The sequence below is a fragment of the Lathamus discolor genome, chromosome 2 (genome assembly GCF_037157495.1).
Source record: "Lathamus discolor isolate bLatDis1 chromosome 2, bLatDis1.hap1, whole genome shotgun sequence".
Taxonomy (NCBI): domain Eukaryota; kingdom Metazoa; phylum Chordata; class Aves; order Psittaciformes; family Psittacidae; genus Lathamus; species Lathamus discolor.
The window spans coordinates 18,843,084-18,866,040 of NC_088885.1; the positions used below are offsets into that span (position 1 = coordinate 18,843,084).

General features: G+C 37.7%; 1 protein-coding gene across 11 annotated transcripts in view; it reads right to left on the reverse strand.

Annotated features, from left to right (window-relative positions):
- TBC1D5 (TBC1 domain family member 5) overlaps window positions 1-22,957 on the reverse strand; it is a 328,319-nt gene that overhangs the window by 33,634 nt on the left and 271,728 nt on the right. For all 11 annotated transcript variants that reach the window (XM_065666027.1, XM_065666031.1, XM_065666023.1 and 8 more), the window contains 2 exons: window positions 21,230-21,495; window positions 10,453-10,616 (listed from right to left, as the gene is read on the reverse strand). In XM_065666027.1, coding sequence (XP_065522099.1) covers window positions 10,453-10,616; window positions 21,230-21,495 — 430 coding nt within the window. The remainder of the gene's footprint in view (window positions 1-10,452; window positions 10,617-21,229; window positions 21,496-22,957) is intronic.

Genomic DNA, 22,957 nt, shown 5'->3' on the forward strand with positions numbered 1-22,957 from the left:
TGCACTTCTTTTGTTAATAGCTACTTTTCCTAAACTAATTTGCCCAGTCACATTTCAGTACTCAAAATAAGAACATTAAGGAAACATCCCCTGAGCTCCTGGCAAATTGTCAGGATAAATTAGAAAATAACTCTGATGAGGAAAATAATGGGAAAATGAGATTCATACACGGAAATCCTGAAGCCAGGGACTTGATAAGAGTTACCAGTATTTAAGTGCATATTCAGGAAATATACACAGAATACACCTTTTGGATATCAGTAGCATTTTATGTGTCAAACAAGATTCAGATGCATGGCATAAATTGCTTTCTCATTTGATTTTATGCAAATTTCCCTGGAGTAAATAGCAGTGGCTACTGCTTCCATTTTGTGAGAACTTACTTAGCTTTCATTTTTGAATCTAACAATTAAATACAAGATTTATATTAGCACCAAATACAATACCTTTTGATCTTGAACCAGCTGAATGTTTGTTGACACTCCCATAATTCTTTTATGATCTATGCCAGCCACAGAATAGTCTACAGCATATGCTGACGTTTAAACTAGAAACCACTGTTTCTGAACAATGAATTGCATACAGTGGAATTGAAAACAAAATTTTAATTTATCTCATTTAGTAATTTAACTTATCTGTTATTTGATTGTATCACTCATGGCCCCTCATCAGGACCAAGATCTTGCTCTGCTGGGTGCCATACAAACATACAGAAGAAAACCCGCTTCTCTAAAGGACTTAGCAATGTAAGCCAAGAGACAACAGATGGCTGCAGACACACATATGGGGAGGACATGGAAACAGTATGGCTGTATTAGTCAGTCTTACAGATATGGCTTCAGCACGTTAGCGGCCAATTGAAGAGTGGAATTTTTAGGAGAGTTTTCAGAAGGCATTTGCTTTGCAGACATTTAGGGAAAGTTTCGTCTACATGGAAGGGGCTGAAATGATTGGATGCAAGTTTGCCATGCATATCAGTGTCAGGGCTGGAATATATATTATCACTTTTACATTGAGAATTTTGCTGCTTGTGAAAAATTTGCATATATTTGAATAATTTCAGATATCAATATATTACCCTGGTTGGACACAAAGAAGTTCAGATACTGCCTTTGGGTACTACCTCCTGCAGAAGTAGAGGTTATGTACTAATTTCCTGTGCTGAATCATTACCTGCCTATATTTCTGTGCTAGCTGAAGTATCCCCATGCTTAATATATTTCCAAATACACCTTACTGATGTCTTCATCTTCACATCTTCTTAACTGCCAGGTTGTTTGGTTTTTTATTATTATTTTGAGTATACTTTCATCAACATGAAATATTTTAAGTGCAGTATTTTTCAGATAAATCTTGCAAATGTGTTTGTACCCTTTGGACATGCATGCACAGAGAACTGGAGTCATGCTTTTATTTTACACTATTTTAACTCCTGCTTGTGATTTTGTTTTACACCATTATAACTCAGACTGCTTCTACAGTCCCTGGATGGTATGAGGTGGCATATGTAGTGATGTCTTTTCTTTTATTTCATCTCTCAGTTTCACTGCGTAATGCTAGTAGGCACAGTTACTCAGATTAGCAAATAGCACTTTAAACTTGCTGATACGTATTTTAATGTTTTCCTAGTATCTGAACCCTTTAAGCACAGACAGGTACTCTGTCAGATTAATAAATGAAATAGTGGTATAGTTATCCACCTTAAAGAAGGATAAGGGCAATACAAAACCTATGGAAGCATATTTTTCTCTTTCCCTCTTCTCTCCTCTCTCTTATTATTACTTTGGCCTATTGCTTTCCCACATAAGTTTTGCTCTCTGATAGTACTGTATGTCTCAAAATACATCAGGGGACATCAGAGTCAGCACAAATGAATTAGGTAAAAAGTAATCCTTGAAGTCTGCATTCAAAAAGCAGTGCTCCAGAGTTAAAGCATTTCAGGGCATAACGCATCCTCTTCTGCTCAAAGCAGTGAATTCAAAAGAATAATAACCTGTTTTAAAGCCTGAAACAGAACTGCCACTGCATAATCTTTAGTGGACATATGTCTGTGACAGCCCTCTGAAAATGGTGGGGGAATGTTACTGAGAAAAAGAAGAAAATGAAAAGTCAACAAAATACCCAGTGTGATTGCTCTGAGCCAACCTAAACCAGGATATGTACCAAGACTGCAAACAAATGCATTTCTTGTTGTTGTTGTTTTGGAGGACTCTGATTGAAAACAAGTATCAAAACCAAGAAAAGAATTTTATAATACGGATAAAAATGTTCAACAAGAATGAGACCAAGACAAACTTGCCAATAAATTAAAACGCTAGAAGGCATTCATGTGCAGAAGGACATATTTTTGGGCATTAGCATGTTCCAGATTTCCTCTGTGTGCTTTTAGTAACAACAGAAAGGGATGGCATCATACAAAACTATGCACATGTAAACATAACCAACACATTATTATTAAAGGATTAAATGAATAAATAAAAAAGGCACCCTTTCGGTACTTGAAAAACCCAACTCATAAGCCAGCGAACAAACCCCAACAAAACTGAAAGGGCTGCAACTCTAATTCACAATAGTCAATGACTCAGAAACCTGCCCTTCCAGCATTCAAATTTCTAATCCTTTAGTTAGCATTGTTCAAGGAGACACACATTTTTAAAATGCAAGAAAAACAATGGCTTTCTTATTCTTTAAATCTGAAAATGAGTGAAATATATATACCTGTCTTTTAATGCATTATGTATCTGTAGCTTTTCTGATATGTAAGAAGTAAGTTTGTGGTCAGCTATTTTGCCTCGGGTTCCGAAACAGAATAACTCTTTGTTCCTCTTCCTTGCCCTCTAGTTTAATGAGGCTGGAGGACAGCAAGGTAAAAAATATTTATAATTGATATTTATAATCTCTACTAAGAAAATTAGTGACTTTGAGGCAAAATACCTGTTACATTGTGCTGACACATAATTAGGTATTTATTAGATTTAATGTCTTTTTTATGTAAAAATATTTACATGAAGTGGTATTTGGAAGAAAATGAAAGATGGAGCCTCAGAGGATCATCCCTAGACTCCTGAAAGATCCATTTCATTTCACTTAAAATCCTGAAAATAGCTGAAACTTTGGCTCACAGCTTTTAAACACCAGGTCCTGCTGTTGAATTTCCATCTTGAACAGTTCAAACTCAATTTGCTAGTGTCGCACTGTTGGAGTCAGCTTAGTTTGCCATGTCCCACCTTGCCTGGAGACATTAGTGGCAAAGGACCATGGGCTTGGGCATTTTCCAAAGCAGCTGTCTGTGTTGAACCTATTACTGGAACAGCTTCCAAGCACACCAGCTTTGCTGTTGCAGAGCAACTGTGCTACTGGATTATGAGCAGAACTTGTTTTCATCTAACCTGCATGTATTTTCCTCTTAAAAATACTCCACTTCTATCCTCAGATAACCTTACCTAAGCAGGAAGATGGAGAAGGATGAACATGAATAATGGAGAAAGCTCTTGCCTAGAGACAAAGAAAGTAAGGATGGAAAGAGATCTCTTTTGCAAGCAGACACAAGACATATGAACCTGCTGCCTGCAACAAGTCCACATGCTGGCATGGCACTATGGGACTGCCGAGAGAGATATGGAAAACAAAAAGCATAAAAAGCTGGAAGATCTATGGAAAGCAAAAAATTGTGCATAACTGACTGGATGGGTAGGCACTGAACAACTGAAAAAATGGACAGCATTTCACTTGGTAAGGGAATAGATAAGAACAGGAAGAGCTGTGGAGCAACAAATTATCCCTTTGAACAGAAATGCTGATAAAAGGTTTCTCTCAGTGCTGCTGTAGACTTCATTAGCTTAATAATACTGGAATATTTCCTCATAAATAATAAAACTGAGATACTAATTTCGATGGTATGACTGTAAGTATTTTGGAAATAGTTATAAATAAACACATAGGCGAATGTTTCCGTATCGCATCTGAAGGGCTTTCTGCCCATCTGGTACACACATTGCTGGCCTTTAAGACTGCATAAGCCCACTGTGGCAAATGTAAGAGAAATATGAGCAGGAGAAAACCCCCATTTTTTTATGATTTTTGAGCTCTCTGAAACAATGCATATAAATATAAGTATTCTTGAGTGCACATGGATATGAAATGATTAATATAGAGATACTCCAAAACGAACAAAGTTCATGCTCCATGCTTCCCTATTGGATTACTAAGATATTTAATTAAATGTTATTGAAATGGTTGATTAGGTGTCATGTACTTAAGTAATTATGTTTCTTAATTTTGCTGCTTGAATTAACATTTTAGTATACACCCAGTTCAACATACACCCAGTCCTTTATGAAGGACTCGCAAAGTACACTGTTTGTTAAACTCACACTCATTTATATACTTTTAAGCATCAGTTGCAAAATAGTTTCACTAAACCGTTCTCTGTCCAGGCTGGATGTATTTGCCCTTTGATATGATTCCTAACATGACTGAGGATGCAGACCAGATCAGGAGCTTTTATTTAGGGGGTTTAGAATCTCTTATTATATTGTTCAGAGTTTAAGGACGGTAAAACTTAAGTATAGTGATTATGAAGGGACTGTAAATATACACTATTTATACTACATTGTTAAAAGAAGTACCAGTTTTGTTGTTTATATAGGGAAGGATTTGATTTAACCAAACAGACAAAAATATGAATCAAGCTATTAAACAAATACCTACAATTTATTTCAGTGAGAAAAAAAATCTTCCCAAACACAGAAACCCTTTCCGTTCAGAAACTGCCAATAAAAACAAGAGCCTGATTTAGAGAGATGTTTTCATCTATGTCCATGGTTTTGTGGAGAGTTGAGTGCAGGTCTCAGATTTTCACAGAAATGGACAGTAATTTTGTGGTGATATCTTTAAAGAGCAGGATGAAGGGATGAGATTTCCACTGAACAGGAAAAAGGGCAGCTCAAACCATCAACACAGATCCTCAGCTGTATTTTGCTTTGCCACTGGAATGCTGAAACATTAGCTTCACGATTAATGTATAGAAAGAAGATGCACAGAGCATGTCCTGTACCTGCTTCTGGAGTGAAGGATAGCACTTCTTGGCTCCCAAGCCACTTTGATCCATTTGTAAACACTGCTGACAGTCTCATTCATTCACGATTTTGGTACTTTTTAAATTCTCCCTGACAGTTTTAAGGGGCTGCCCAATAATTTGAAAAGTTCTTACTCCCTTCAAACGATATCATTCTAATTTGCTTCTCTGCAGAAGTTACTTGCAAGTATAACTCAGCTGCATGTAGCTGAAAATCTCTTGTACCAGAGAAAAATGACAGTTTACGTTGACATTTTTAAAATCCTCCAAATGGCCCCACAGATCTGTTCTGTATACATGTTTATTGCTCATAATATGACAGAAAAAGCACTGCAGAGCCACTTGAGGTTTTATTCATCTTTTTTTCTAAGCAATTAACTTCCTGTTTTTATCACAGTACAGTTTCTTTCCCCTGAAATGAATCACTCCAAAAAAGATAAGGAGCATTAGGATTCAAAGCTGCCACTCATGCATACAGCTGTCGTTTCACTAAATTATGTGAAAATTGCAAGTATTTCTAATAAAAAAATCTAAAAGAAAGCTTATTTTTCCTTGTACTGTTTTCAGCTTTTTCATTTGACTTACAGCATGCTGTGGGGGCCGAGGAAGGCAACGGAGAACACAGTCACACTTCCAAAATATCTGAGAGGTTTTTCTACAAACTCTGTTCACATGACCTGGCAGCATCTCAGATTTATACTCTTTTCGTCCATCCCTAATACTAGACAAGCACTGAAGTACTGACTAAATTGCATTTTTCAGGTGTCTGAATTGGCCCATCACACCAGAATAAGGAAGACAGAAGTCCCCCAGTATTAACTGCAGTTAAATATTAAGGCATTGAAGCTCATTAAGCTCAATGGCACTGAGAATAATCATCATGTCTTTAACTTTAGGACTAACAAATCCAACATACCGATCAAGGAATTGACTGTTGTACACTGACGCTAACTGACTCCGGGCACATTTTATGATGCTTAACTGAAAAAAAAGGGCATTTCATCATAGCATTTGCATTTCAGAGTAAAATTTGGCATCCTTAAGTATGAATTGAAAAGCATTTTGCTTAAAATTTATTAAAGAGATTTTAAAATAGTCAGGGAAAGATATATGGAATAAAAAAAGTACCCAAGATGTGTACTATGCACAAAAGCATGCACTTCTTCAAAGGAATTTTTGCATGCATGATTTTCTACATGTGGTTGTTCAGTATATATTTTACTATCTGTTTGATTTTTGTATACCACTTCTAGTCCAGCAAAACTGTCATGTTTGTACGCTTAAAACCAGGTTCCTAAACCAGTAGAGCAGATGACTATTTAATTGAAAATAATGACACACATTAATTTTCTAACCTGTAGGGTTACTAAAAGATAACGTCAAATCAGACTAGCTATGTAATCAGAGACAGTATCAGTTGTTTCTATCTGCTTATGGGACAATAGCATATGTTGTAAAACTTGATTTAATTAAAAAGTCTGTGTAGTCAAAACCAGCATGATGCCTGACACTTTTGTTCAGGATTTTTTGCTAATAAATGAGGATTCCGATAGACCGTGTTTGTAAATCATTTTGGTAAAGAAAATAAACTGTTCCAGATTTTCCTTAGAAATGTTTCCTTCTTGGGAATTTTTTAACTAACGTATTTTCCAAATGGTTGATTTTTCTTAACCTGAAACCTTCTATGCAGAAATTTACCAATTAAAATATACAGTTTCTCCAAATCACAGCTTTGTTTTTAGTCAAAACCATCTTTCTTCCGTGTTTTTTTTTTTTTAATGAAACGTTTTAAAGTGTTTATACTGTTTAAAATTGATATATTGTTGCCTGAACGTTCCCTCTCTGGCATACCTCTACGGCTGAAAGCAATTTACAGAATATTTGGCCAGAAACTGAGACCAGCCAACCTTATTTGCCAGAATCAACGTCTAAGCAGCTTTGCTATTTGCCAAAAAGAGTGGTAGACTGTCCTTAATGGTTGCTGGAAATGTAAATGAAACATCATGAGAAATAAACGGACCACAAACGCACCCCATTTCCCAACTCTGCCGAAAACGAAATAGCAGTAGGCAGGCAACAAGAGGAAATTTTCTAGGACTTTATTCCAGCAAGACTGACCCAGCCAGAAGATAACAGGCACTGGGGGGCATTATAGATTAAAAGTTCCTGTTCATGCTTATGGGAAGACAGCTTCAGCAAATGCAAACTAAGTTATACCTGTCAGAAAGACACAAATTATATAAAGGGGTAGGGAACCATCTTAATGCTGAGCTCAAAAGATTCTTTCAGTGGGCTTCACATTAACATACAGCTGAGTGCCACTCAATAGTAATGTGAAAAACATCAGGCTACTGAGGGTTGCCAAAACATGATCTGATGTTGTGCATTCAGCCCTGAGGCTGTAGATCCACTTCCTTAACTAAATAAATCAGGGGACATCTGTTTCTGACAACAGCACTAAAAAAGTAATTCCACTGATCTTCGCATGTGAGAGGAAAAAATATCTAGAAGACTAAAGTGTCTGCAAGTGTCACTACCTTAAGAAGTCCCTAATATGAGGCATGGATACATCCTTTTCCTGGAGGCAATGAATCAAGTTAAGCATCAATTTTGATCACAACTGTCCCAGAGAAAGTCCCAACTTGTTGGACCAGAATTTAGACAAGTCACATTCCAGTTCATCCCGTCACAGGATCCCAGAATGACTGAGGTTGGAAGGGACCTCTGAAGCTGACCTTGTCCAAATGCAATTCAAACAGGGTCACTGTGTCCAGACAGCTTTTGAGTATCTCCAAGGATGCAGACTCCATAACCAACTTGGACAACATGGGCACAGTGAAAATACGTTTCCGGATGTTCAGACAGAGCCTCCACTCTTTCAGTTTTTACTCACTGCCTCTTGTCCTGTCACTGGGCTTCACTGAAAAGAGCCTGGCTTTTTGCACCCTCCCTTCAGGTATTTATACACATTGATAAGATCCCCCTAAGCCAAGAAAAAATTTCTCAAGGCTGAACAGTCCCAGGCCTCAAAACCTTATGTCATAGGAGAGGTGTCACAGTCACCTCATTACGTTTGTAACTGGACTTTCTCCAGTATGCCTATGTTTGTCATGAACTGGGGAGCTCAGAACTGAACCCAGTACTCCAGGTTTGACCTGTGATGATTACATTACTGTTCATCCCATGACAATGTTACAGTGATGTCCTCTGGTCTGTGAAAATCACTTTCTTTTAACTCTGTGTTGAAGGATGTACTTTTATGTATGTATTCCATTTCTATTGATTAGAAATGTAAAGATGAAGGGAAAATGGATTGTCTTTCATTTAATTTCACCAAGAATGCCTGATTTTAAAACCAGCTTTTTATAAAGTGGTTGATGCACAACTATGTTCCAACAAAGGTAATTTCCTCAATACTTTACAACATAATCTGTACAATTTAGAGTAAAAAGGTAAAACAGTTCAGTTTTATAAAAAAACCCCAAAGATCTGAATTCATGCCCTCTTTTGCCTCCAGAAAATAGCTGTAAATTAAGCAACTGGAGAATACTGATGTAACTATTATGGGACCTCAGAATAAATTCTCTGGGGTTTTCTTCTCTATGTGGAAAATGAAGTATCATGAAAATTACAGGAAAACAAAAAGCAAACATCATCCTGAGCAACAGACAACACATTTAAACCCTTTCCTCTTGGAGCTGCTACAAAATCCTTTTTCCTATATTAAAGGTCATTCAAAAACTGAACATAAGGAAATAGATTTTGGTAGCCTAAAACCTTTTCTAGCTGTTTAATTATAAAATGCTACAATGTAAATTATGTATCACAGTTCAAAGAATTATTTTGAAAATTTATGCTCTCCTTAGTTTATCATTATTATCAATCTACTGAAAAATCTACAGATCTTTTCTAATGAACACTTATTTGTCTAAAACCCTTGAAAAAAAGCATTAATCAAATATCACTTTCATTTGATTTTTTTTCTAAACCTGAAAAACATGTTAATCATTAATAGATCCTAATTGAGTCTGACTATTATAATGGCAAATTCTTCTATGTCTCCTACTAGAGAACTATGTCTCCTTTAAGAACTAAGGAGGAGTTATTCTTAAACTCTACTAGTGCAAAATGCCCAAGTTCTGGCCTCGACAAAGGTCGCAAATGAAAGCTGGATTTAGCTCTTGTTAAACCACATAAAAATAAAAGCTCAATAGTCATATATTTATTTTTCTTCAACTCATGAGGACATGAAGATAGATATTGGAGTTGTTGTTTCAGCTTTAAATTCAATTCGTCTTAAATGGACACAAACCAAAATTACAGCTTCTTGTTGACTAACCACAAAACACAGCTTTTCTTTAGCCAACATTATAGCATGTGGAACAAGAATTAAACCTTCTCTTTCCGTGAGCAAAACCTGAACAAAGTTGTGTAAAGTTGTGCATTTCATTAGAACAGTTTTAGTATCAAATTGAAAATATAGTGTGACTATTAAGAAAGATTCTGCTGTTTAAAGACAAAAATGCTGAGATGTTCAGATTGAATTTCTGCATAATATTTATCTCTGAACACCTAAAGAATGCTGTAATACAGAAATATTGTTACTACAATTCCTACTTATTGAAATCAATAGGAAGTTATACGAGCAGCCATTTGTGAAAATGGAAAGGAGAACACCACTATTCCTTCACCTTACAAAAACCGTAACGTTTTCCATCTACTATATAATTGGCTTCTAATCATCAGGAAGAGAGTGGGTAACATAAAATAAACAAGAATCCTCCAGCTCCATGGCATATAAGGTTTATCAAAGTAATGCTCCTAAAATATATCTGATGGGATGAGAATTTCTTTGGAACACATCCACAATAAGAGCTGATTTTCTTGGATAAGAACAATCTGTTTAAATAATAGTTTCTTGTGGCCAAACGGAAGGTCAGAGCAGTGCAAGAATAGAACTGTGACTGCAGACTACAGATGCTACAGACACTGGGAAACCTCTCATGTATTAGGGAATTTCAGGGACAACAGATGGACATATTTTGATCTGCTGAGCATTCATGCTTCCCACTGAACTGTTTATTAACTTCACAAGTACACCAACAATCTAACAAAGCAAATAAACTTACAGGACTTTCTTTCTCACAGGAAACAGGTTCTTTCATAGTTTCATTTCAGGTAGAATTATAGGACGGAAGCCTTAATGGAGATGTTACTCAAAAGAAACAGTTAAAATAGATTATTTCAGCTTTTGCCATTAATGTGTGCTTAGGGAAACATTTACACGTGCAAGTGCTTAATGAATGGGAGAAATAATTGCCTCTAACAAGTAAGGCAGTGTGACATTAACACAACTTAAAAGTTAAAGAACTCACCGATTCTTTTCTGCTCATAGTTTTGCTTTGGGAACGGGAGCGGGAGATTGTATTGAAAAAGGAATCCTTTTTTGATGCAGACAAAGGTGGAGATCCTGTAAATTCACGTCCTCCAGACAAACTCTCTATGCTTGGAGATGAACTGATGTTTTTTGAACTTTGGCCTGTAGAGCAAGTATAAAGTAACAAAAGAATTAATCAGTGGGCTGTTTCTTTTCCCTGTAAATACTTCCTTGTCTTAACTGACATTCACTAAGACTCAAAGATATCTCAACACAGAATGAAATGTTGCGTTGTGTCAGCATGCACTGTGAGATTGAAGAATACTCTGACACAGAATAGTATATATATATAGATACAAAGACAATTACAGATATACAGATACATACACAAACACACAGTGCCCAGAGTGTGTATATATATCTGCTAAATTATATATATATATAATCTATATAAATACTACCTTAATATATATACCCTATTATATCCACAGGCTGAAAACCACCTCTTCCCTGTGTGGCATAATGAGTACCAACTCATAATAAGAAAAATAATCCGATGTCATAGACACTGCAAAGGAAACCCTTTTCCTCTCAACTAATAAACTATAAAACTTGCAAAGACAGCTAAGAACAATAATGTCAGATTCCAAGAACAGGTTGGACACTGAACATCTAGATGACAATATCTAGGCTTACAAAATGAAAAAGTAAATTAAGTTTGGGAAAGAAAGAAAGTTCTCATGCTTCAAATTTTAAGGCCATGTCTAACTAACAGACATTTTGATGAAATCTACTCAATAGTTGCTTTTTGTCATTTCATGCAGCTTTTCAAAAGAATCTCTTGTTGCCCACTGTCGCAGTGAAGATATCAGAGTAGATTCCTGGGCTGTTACACCATAACACCATATGCAGGAGGCAATCTTTTGTAAGGACCATTTCTTCCAATTGAGGCCCGCGGCATGTTTTGAAATATTTAATTTAAAATTTTATTTTGATTAGCTCCAGAAGAAAATAAACCAAACAATTTATATGCCTGTTTTCATTAACTTTCATTAAGAAAGTGATGAATTAGGACAGGTGCTAGTTTAAAGAAACCTTTCTACTATGTGTATGAGGAAGTCAATCCGGAGTGAGCCAATGCAATTCTAGAATTTTCCCCTCTGAAAAAACTTAAACTAAAGCTCTAGAATTCTTCCCTTCTCTTGTTTTGTTCACTATTCTGATGAGTTTGCTTTTGTTCTTTTTCCTTTCCTTTGTTTTTAATGCTATCATCTAAAGAATTAAGAATGATCCTCTGAAACCAAATCACTCAGATGTCTCAGGTGCAGCTTCACCTCCTTTGCAAGGCTGTCATCGAATTCACAGAAACCAGCAGTTTCCCACCATCTGCGCCAGCTTTACTCCCAGATAAGCAACATATTACTGTAAAGACCTTGCAATGTATTGTCTTTTGTCATTGTGGATGCACTACCAGTTCTGAAAACACAAAACTAACTCCTTTTCCAGAATGGGATACTGTTCCCTTCATTATACTCTGTGGTCTTCCCCTACAAGACAGGTTTCTAGAGAATACAAGAAAACTAAAAGACAAAGAAATGAGAAAATACAGGCAGAAAATGCTGCAGAAAACACAGAAAGAAATTCAGTTTTAGATACAAGAGGAGACCAACTCTGCTGAGATCAAATGTTAAACCAAAGGAAACAACTAGAAAAAGTTACTCACACAGAAACATCTCAAGTCACTTAAGATGTATAACAGTAACTGTCCTCAAAACGGCATGGAAGTCAGGGGTGCTGTGGTTGGCCACCTGCCTGGTGGTGACAAAGCCCAAGCCAGGTTCTCAATGGTGTCTGACCTATGCAGCATATATTGCACAGCTGCAGCCACATGAAACCAGCAACTCACATTTTCTTAAGAGAATAAATGGAGATCTACTTAAAATGTCCTCTTAGCAAGAAGACTGTTAAATGCCAAGAGACTGAACTAGCAAAGTATTACATGTGACAAAACAGAACCAAAAAGGGAAAAATGCAATAAAGGACCTAGGTTTAATGTTCTTGACATTTTCTGCAAGAAAATCAGCATATAAACTGCTTCCCACCTTCTCCTTCATTCTCTTCTACCTTATTTTGCTCATCTCTCCCTTACTATGCCCTGCTTCTCATACTCCCGTGGACCTGTGTCTGCCTCTCCTCATCTTCAGATCCTTCCACATTGCCTCTTCTGCTTCTTCAAGTTCCTTATTCCAACTTCTTCCATTATATATTGTTTCCTTCTCGCCAACTTAATTAAACTGCTTTTTAATGTTTCTTCTTAGACCTCCTCTAGTTACTTACCACCTATCACTTAGTCTGAACAGCTTCCTTAAAGTGCAGGAAACAGAGGCTTAACTTTTGCCTTCACATTTTATAGAGAAACGGGGTATGCATTAATCATATGAATATGGATCTTTGGTTCTATAAGTGTAAGTGGAAAAGGAGAATACACTGCGTGGCAAACAGCAATAATATTTCTGTCAGCAGGAAGTTTTTTTAGAAGATTTCTAATTTTAGGATAAAATCACGTCAGTTGGCAACACCATTATCCTTACAGTTGCCTTATGCAAGAAGAAAACTTTTTAGGCATTTCATAGTGGCAATTTACAATGGAACTGTGGTTTTACAGTAGGTAAAACTTAAAAATAGTTTGGAACAGATGGAATTACATATTTTAGCAAATAAAGTGTTTTTAAAAGAAATTCACACAGCTAAGCCAGAGCAGCCAATATAAATGCTAAATATAAAAAAATCTATTTGGTGGACTGAGTAAAGTACAATGAAGAAGTATTTTATTATGTATAAATCAGATTAAATGGACTCTCTTTCCCATCCAAATAATAAGAAGATATCTTTCACATAGGATCAAGATTAAAAATCCCCAACCAAAAAAAGAAAAGAGCTAAACGATGAACAGTGCATGTTTTTCACATATGTCTCCACTTCATGGCCCATGCTTAACCCACTTCACCTGCGAAGAAGCAGATTATGTGTTAAAATTTCATCTAATTTAAGAGAGAGATACTTTAAACATATATGAGGAACTCATGCACATGAAATAATACAGTTTGGTAAAATGATGGAAAACACAATTTGTAGGGAATTTTTCCTCTATATATTCTTTCAGTTCTAAGGAAAAAAAGTCCAAAATATAACAGGGAATTGAAAAGACAGAGAACTATCCTTATGGCCACCACTTTACTTACTAAAATAGCTACTTTTCAAAAGATGGATCAAAGTTTAGAGGAATGGAATATACAACTGCCTGCATAAACAAACAAGAGAAGAAATATGTATAGCTGAGATTTCGCGGACAGAACAATCATAGAATCATAGAATAGTTAGGGTTGGAAAGGACCTCAAGATCATCTAGTTCCAACCCCCTTGCCCACCTCACACTAAACCATCTCACCCAAGGCTTCATCCAACCTGGCTTTGAACACTGCCAGGGATGGAGCACTCACAACCTCCCTGGGCAGCCTATTCCAGTGCCTCACCACCCTAACAGGAAAGAATTTCCTCCTTATATCCAATCTAAACTTCCCCTGTTTAAGTTTTAACCCATTACCCCTTGTCCTGTCACTACAGTCCCTGATGAAGAGTCCCTCCCCAGCATCCCTATAGCCCCCCTTCAGATACTGGAAGGCTGCTATGAGGTCTCCACGCAGCCTTCTCTTCTCCAGGCTGAATAGCCCCAACTTTCCCAGCCTGTCTTAGAATCATAGAATAGTTAGGGTTGGAAAGGACCTCAAGATTATCTAGTTCCAACCCCCCTGCCATAGGCAGGGACACCTCACACTAAACCATCCCACACAAGGCTTCATCCAACCTGGCCTTGAACACTGCCAGGGATGGAGCACTCACAACCTCCCTGGGCAACAGATTCCAGTGTCTTACCACCCTAACAGGAAAGAATTTCCTCCTTATAGCCAATCTAAACTTTCCCTGTTTAAGTTTTAACCCGTTACCCCTTGTCCTGTCACTACAGTCCCTGACGAAGAGTCCCTCCCCAGCATCCCTATAGGCCCCCTTCAGGTACTGGAAGGCTGCTATTAGGTCTCCACGCAGCCTTCTCTTCTCCAGGCGGAACAGCCCCAACTTCCTCAGCCTGTCTTCATACGGGAGGTGCTCCAGTCCCCTGATCATCCTCGTGGCCCTCCTCTGGACTTGTTCCAACAGTTCCATGTCCTTTTTATGTTGAGGATACCAGAACCGCACACAATACTCCAGGTGAGGTCTCACAAGAGCAGAGTAGAGGGGCAGGATCACCTCTTCCGACCTGCTGGTCATGCTCCTTCTGTTCAACTTCAACCATGTGAACAGTGCTATGACACTATATGATTGTTTGGGGATGTGATCAAGAATTAAGCAAGACAGAAAAAATAGCACTTATGAATAATTATAGTGTGTTGCAAGTCAGAAAGCAGAGTTCTTGGATTCAATTTCCAGGGGAGTCATCATTTCTACAATCGTAAATAAGAAAGTGGAAAGACAAATCACACCAATCACACATGTTTTCCTTAATGTAACAAAAAATGCCATCTATCATTTTTACAACAGAGACTTTTAGTGGAACATTTAACTGAAGTCACTATGATGCTTTTGAATTCTTTCAGATTTATTATGTGTGCATCCATTTCCAAGGCAATAACAAGCCTCACCTAACTTTGGAAATAACACTGTATCACCAATGCAGACATTTCAGGATCTTGGGAGGATTACACAAAATGCCATTTGTATCTTCTTTGTCATGTGTCTTACTGATTTTGCATCTCTCTTATTAAGCAGAGTGGTATGTTTTCCTCACTCAATACCTAAACAAGAAATCCATTTGAGAGAGTTTCTAGTTTCCTCAAAAGAAAAAAAAAAACCACCAACCCAGAACTCTTACCCTCCATGTAGAATAAAAATGTATAAAGTGATGCAATAAACTACAGTTAATAACTAACCAAACTCATCTCCTTCTTTAGCAGCTTAATCACCAACTTGAGAACATCACTGAATCAAATCATTTTCCTCTGCTCATTCTATCAATCTTAGATAAATACATTATACCTCCTTAAAAGATTAGAGAAATCTAATCTCTGACCACCTAAGCACATACCTGAAGGTCCTAAAGCCAATATGAAACAGGCTGAAGAAATACAAAGCATGGAAATTAAATAAATGCTTACAAGGCACACAGAACAAATAGCTAAGGATTCCTGACGGAAGCAGTAGTCAGAACACGCTGCTGTGTAGGATGTCTCAAATATATATACATGCACACTATGATGCATAAATAGTTCACAGTAATGATGCACAGGATTTCATGCACTAAAAATATGCACTTCTGAGGCAAAACCTTTCAGTGCTACTTTCATGTGCTGGCTCCCAACTGGCTCAGTACTTGCCTGTTGCTAATGATATTGGGGATGAGGCCAGGCTTACAAATATTCTGCCCCAAAACCATTTGGAAAATACACAGGTGTGGTAGTGGGAAAAGGGACCAAACTGTTGGTATGGCTGGCAGGGCACAGCGTGGAGACATGTAATGTCTTGAAAAGAAGAAGAAAAGTTTAAATGTCACGTGATCTATAATAAGGACTTAGAATAAAGTAAAAAATGTTGACAAGAGGAGTGGAGAAAACGTACTATGAAAGAAACCCAAGCTTCAGGTGTTGTTACATTTGAGTTAAGTTACAGTGGAGATAACCATGAAATTTCAAAGGTCTCTAATAAAATATATGAAAAAATCAGAGGAAGAGCACAAAAGGCACACAAAACTGATGGTTCATTCTGTTTGGCCCCTACAGAAGGAAAGAATAGCTTCATAAATATAAGGAGAACACGGACAAAGATACCAAGAAGAACAGAAGTACAGCACAATATATAATTCAAAACCAGCCTGAACTGCTCATCTATTACTCTGTCGTTGCTATAGTCAGGATGTAGAGTATTAAAATTTGCAAAAAAGAATGACATGAGTTTTATGAAACTTTTCAGATAGTTTTCCCTTTTCTCCTACACTGAGACTGGAACAAAGGCTTCCATCAAACCATCTCATCACACAAATCAGTATGCTTATTACTTCAGGCCAAGGCAGGTAAGATCCTCTTTAGTCAAGTGCATCAAAGTAGCTGTTTAACTCAAAACACCCGCCTCAAACAGAATAGGGAAGTAATGCAACCAAAAGAGGCACTGATGGTCAAATGGTCCCACACGACAAAGGTGAAACAGACGACAAAGTACAAGGCAAATACACATTTTTAACGAAGATGGATGCTGGTGTACAGCGAATGTAAGTGAAGGGCCACACACAGCACAACAGGGAGTGATGAAGTGAAGCTGATTTTTTCTCTCTACACAACAGTGCCACTCGGTGGATGGCCAACGGCAGCGAATGGAGATGCCACGCTTGGGAAAAACCGCGGGGCGGCTTTGCGGCAGTACCTGGGAGGGCAGTGGGATGCTGCGCAGGGCCCGGCAGCCCAGCATCTGCCTCTGCCTCGCCTGCTGAGCAAACAACAGCGTTAGAAGGTGTCCCCAGCTTGTGCAATTCACTGACGTAAAGAGCTGCAACTGCTGGGCTTGTCGCTGGAAGCCCCTACTTTGAACACAAACAGCATTGTGAGAGCTGGCAAAAAACTCTGGAAGTTTTAATACTCAGCACATTATATCCTGCATTCTGACGTGCAGAAAAGCAGTGGTTTTAAGAGATCAGTGTATAGCAAAATCTAAACTAAAACAATCAATCAAACCCATTTTGTTTCTGGTACTTTGCACTGACAGTGTCATTTTGCTAGTTTGGGAGAATAATATTTTTACTGTCAATAAGATTTCATAATTGCCTAAAAAATGTGCATTTTTTTTGAAAAGGGAAGAATAAAAGCATTTGATAATCAGTGTTTTAGCCCTTTAAGTTTTATTCAGTTCTGCTATCAGTTAAGGACAACTTCTTTTTCCTTCTGAAAAAGCACACTCATTTTCTAGACACAGTCAATAAATAATTCTAAATAAGGAGATTATTTCTTTAGGGCATATTGTGTGGCTGTGGAAATTCTGTTCATGTTACAACAAACACCACAGAAATATCAGCTCATAAAAACAAACAGTAGTCTGGAAACTCTTTAAACAGCTGATCACAGTTCTGGCAAAACTTCATCTTCAAACTGGTCCTCTAACGTGCCCTTGTGATAAACCAGCATTTACATCAAAAGCCTTTTGGATTTCAGTGTGAAAGAACCTAGAAGGAAAACTATCACGGAAGAAGTGAAAAATAAGTGCTTTTTTTTCCGGCAACACACTGCGGTTTGGGATTCAAAGCGCATCCAATATTTGAATGCTGAAGAACCCAGTGGAACACAAAGGGGAACAATTCTGCCTTTTTTTTTCATATTTTTTTGTTATCAATATTTTCCTCTTTCAAGACAATGAACTCAAGTGACAATCCAATGAACTCGACTGGAATTCAGACTTTGTGCCAATGAATTCCTTCACTGTGTAGGATCAAGAGAATATTTGAATCCCTTTTCTATTAGCAGGCTACTTTGCATAACTAATTAGTAATGATACCCGATCTTCTGTGCCGAGGACAGACTGAATGAGATTAATATACTATCAGGAGGAACTGAACTTCCAATTAGGTGCTGGATACTTCGTTCAACTGTGATTTGTAATGTTGAAGACTCATCTGGAATTACAAGCTTGCAATGATTTTTTTTTTTTATTAGTCTGCTGTTTTTTCATTTGCATTAGGTAAATTATGCGTGTGTTTTTCCTGAAGGAGTTCAGTAAGTACCCAAACTTCAAAGTGAGAAATAATTACTATTGATGATGTAAACCAATCATCCCTCGTCTAGAGTACAGCACAAGCTACCCCTGGAGGTGACAATAGGAATGACACTTGTCACTGCTGCTGTCTTGTGAGTGGTAACTCTCTAAGCAGAGCTGTTAAAGCTGGGAGAGGATTATTTTGCCAGTCCTGCAAGATATTTTGTTACCAAGGACTTCTTTACACTTAATAAAAAATTAGATCAGGCAATTAATTTAATCCCTTCAAATTTATAATCTACATATTAATTTAAATTACCAGCACTACCTGAGCGTTCTAAACCTAAAAGGAGTAATACAATATGAGGGAAACGGATGGCTTCTTTTATGACTTGGTGCCTATCAATCAGACTTACAGCACTTCGGTCTATTATACTGTTCAACTGAGCATCTGTGAGTGTTAGATCGACTGGAAGTGCAGATGCCTATCAATTTAAATCCTAAATCCGTGCCTCTGCCTATCTCAGCTAGATAACCAAGCTCCAGGAGGTTGAGCACAGCTGAAAATACAGTGAAGAACAGGAATATAAGACAATTAGTGACAGCTAGTCAGCAACTTGGGAGCCCTATAGCTACAAACAATGCCAAACAGCTTTTAGATACTCAAAAGCTAGAGCAGAATCCAGACTTTGAAAAAAGCTAGTGTAGAAGGTAAAAAGGCATGTATAAAGTTAATCAGAAAGAGGAGTGGATGAGAGCTTCTGAGGCATGAATATATTCTAAATCCTGAATCGTAATGACTGGGATAGAAGTACCCACAACTTCTCAGAGCTGTGGGGGGTGCTCTCATTCACTGGAGACTGTACAGCAATTTCCTGAGGTGCTGATACTGTCCTGCACAGAACTGAAAAGACTTATTTGCATTTTTAAGGATTGATGGAGGTGGTGCTGAGTTGTTTACAAAGATATCTGCATCAAGCTTCAAAACAGTCTGTGCCACACTGTCACTGCAAAGAGGGTTAATTTTTTTTCTGCTAAGCTATTTCTACATTTAAACTTACTTCAGAGGCAATTCACTGGGCAGCCTTCAAGAGACTTTTTATTTCCTCTGCCACAGGCAATATACTGCTAACTGTAAAGGTCTGGAACAACAAACATAGCACTAATATGTAGAAAAAACCTCACTCATCTCAACTGATTAAAGAAAATGTATTTACATTTTGTTGCCTTTAAATTACTCTCAAGTGTTGTACCAAATGTATAAACAGCACAGGGTGAGAAGAGCTGCAGGTAATAAAGCACTGCAGTTCTTTTTCTTTTGTCTTGTGCCCTACATCATAAATTTGCTCAGTTTGTCGATAGCTTTTCCAATTCTCCAAATTCCTGTTTGTACAGAAATAGGACAATGACCAAATGTAACTACGGTTTTTTGTTCTGATTCTTCTATGGGAAGTGTGAGGTGCATTTCGGCATGATGCAACATGTTAATTGTCACATAAAAGTGTAAACAGGGTCATCCTTGGCCAGCTAGACCAAGATTAACCTACAATCGATTCCATCTATAGAAGTTTCTTCAAATTGTACACGTGTTTTATATTAAGCAGGGAAAGAAAATAACCACTTGAGGACCACTTTTTATACCAAAAAGTAAAAAAAGAATAATGTTATATGAGAACTATGGATATTTGATTTTTTAAAGCAAAAAAATAGCCTCTCAAAAATTGTGAAAATAATTTCATCCCACACCTTATTTCACTCTCATTGTTGTGAAGAGGACTTGCATCAAAGATTCACTGTGCTTCAGTTTCGCGTTTGCACTGCAAAACCCTTGCTGGAGCAATTTCTCAGATTATTCTCTGATTCTGAGAGAAGCTGCCTACCTGGATTTTGCCAAGCAGTTGCAGTGGCCCTTACAGATGTGCCTGCATCTCTCTGCTTCAAGCAGATGTTTGTACCTTTCAATTCTGGTCCCCAGTGTCTGCTGGGGATGTGATGCATCATGAAAGGACTACCTTTGGACCATATGGGTGCCACAGGAAAGGGAAAGAATGTCGACTTCAGATATAAGTATTACTTCCCTTCCCTTACACTTTCAAATCTGCTGAAAAATATGAAGCAATCCTATGTAATGGTTCAGCTCAACCAGCACCAGCCCTCAAACTTAGAGCCGCCACTCAGGATAAGTTGCTGGAAGTGGCAGGCACCGCATCACTCTACATCACTCTACATACCCCATGCAAAGAACATACTGCCACAGGCTGTCTGAAGATGAAAAGCAGTAACACATGTTGAGTGTGGCAGAGTACGGAAAACAGCTACTGGAGCTGAGCTTGTGACTTTATTGTTTGAATAAAGTGTCCTCAAGAAATATATATATATAAAAGGCTGGAGAAAAAGAAGTATTTACTAAGCATAGAAAGTGCAGAGGACCATCAGAAATTATTAAAAGGCAAATATATGTTATTGTCCAAATAATTTCTCAAATAAACTCCACCCACTCTAAAGGGAATAAGATTTCATTTATTAAGAATTACTCTGTAATTGATCTAATTGTAAATGATCTAAATTGATAAATGTCCTTCCCTTGTATTTAGCTAACAATGTTATGCATCGGATTTGTGCCCAATAACCTCAGAAAACCTGTCTGAAATTAGTCTTAGAATTACAAACATGTTGCACTGAAAAATTAACTGGCTGACGTTTATTGTAACAATATAGTTTGTTGGTATGTCTGACGCAATTTCTGGTTATATATTTTTTTGAAAGTTCGAAACTTCCTATAGTATCTGTACATTCTTGAGCTAACATCGACTGCTGGATTACATTGCAAACGTGCTGTTGTACTAAGCACAGATGTCCTGAATTTAACAAAATTATGTTTGGGTTTTTTTTGTTTCCTCCAAATACGTACCCATTGATATATGATCAATAAAAGGACTTTCTTCAGTCCTTAAGACAGATCACATTACCACATGTTTCACCTTTACCTTTGCCCAGCTGAACTGGCATGCTTTCGGACTTCATCATCCTCTGCTGCTGTGCCTGGTGGTGGTGGTGCTGGTGATGGTGATGGTGCTGAGGAGCTTCCACTGTGCTTCTGATAGGCACTGCAGAGGGGGGGAAGCTGCTCCCGCCGGCAGGAGCACCCACAGCCCCGCCTGAAGCCATAGCTGGAGCAATGAGCTTTCGGCCGAAATTCAGTAGGCTGTTGGAGACTTTGTTAATGTTCAGTGGGGCAGCCTTAGCACTGGCACTGGAAAAAGAAGAGGAGAAATCATCACATCCTTGACAGTGGTTTGGACAGGCACAGCAGTGCATGCACTGTTCTCCAAAAGAATTCTAAGACTTGAACATTACATTGCACCCTTCTAGTACTACAGATGCACTGTGATATACACAGGAACCACAGGGGCTGCAGTGGTATGAGGTTTTTGCAGCCAGTAGTGGACAAATTGTTTTGGCCCTTTCTTCCTGAAAATTCCAGACTAATCCCAAACAAAGAAAGTGTGCACCAATTTTCTGAATTTGCCTTTTAAAATGAAAAAAAAAGAAGTAATGACAAAAAGCAGTCCAGGCTCTAAAGTACCAAAGACTTTATGAAACCAACTACTTGCACTTCTGAGCCAAAGACTGCTTTAATATTCTGTGAGGTTAAATTCACTTAGATGTTTAAAATAACTCAAACCCAAACATTTCTTTCGACTAACACCAGACTGTATTTTTAGGCTGGCAGAGCTAGATGTCTCTTGCTCTTACTTCACCTCTGCCCAGCCCAGCCACTTCAACCCAAGCACTTTATAAAAAGAATCTTTATTTCTAAAGTGATTTTTGCTGAAGAATGATTTCAGGATGTAACACATATATTGGATCATGATCCTTATAAATTGTTAATTTTTAACTACAGTGGCTATTTAATTCACTTCAGTTATATGCAACATTACGAATGAGGAAACAATCGAACCATTTAATGTCTAAAATAAAGAGGCAAAGAAGCTTCTAATTCCCAGTAGAAGTGACGACATAACCCAGGGATCAGTAAAGCCATTCCTGTTTGTTCATGCAGTATTTTCCTGTTTTATATAATTAATGCTTGAAATACCCTTAACAGAAACATATCACAATCACAGAGACCCTTCCACTCCTGAGGTTTTATTTTACTCAGCTGTACTTCAGTGATATAAATAGCTGTCTTTAAAAATTTTGAAGAAATACATGTAATTAGAAACAATAAAATCATCGTACTGGGGGAAGAATAGTTTTGCAATGTTTCGGGGAAGTTGAGCTAAAAATAAACTACAAATGAATTAATATGGGTGACTTGTAACTTGTACAGGCACCTGGAAAAGTGATTTTGATTTTGCTTTCCATATCATTTCCCCATTTGTCTCCAGAGATTTTTTTTAGAATACACAATGTAAATGCGCACACACATATAGAACATATCCAGAAAATAACAACAGCTGAGTTGTTTAGACTCAGAATAGATACAGTTAAAATGAGACAGCAGGAGAAAGAATGTGAGCCTGCACACTCATGAGATACAGCCACAAGCTGCACGGGGCCCTTCTGCCATGTACTGGTAATGAAGAAGGACAGCACGAAGCACTTTTTAGGAGTAGCATCAGCACAAAGAGTGGGACAAGGTGCTGCTTCCCAATTTTCGGAAGCTGGAAAGGAATGATTCCTTAATGATGTCTCCCCAGTTTATTGATGGC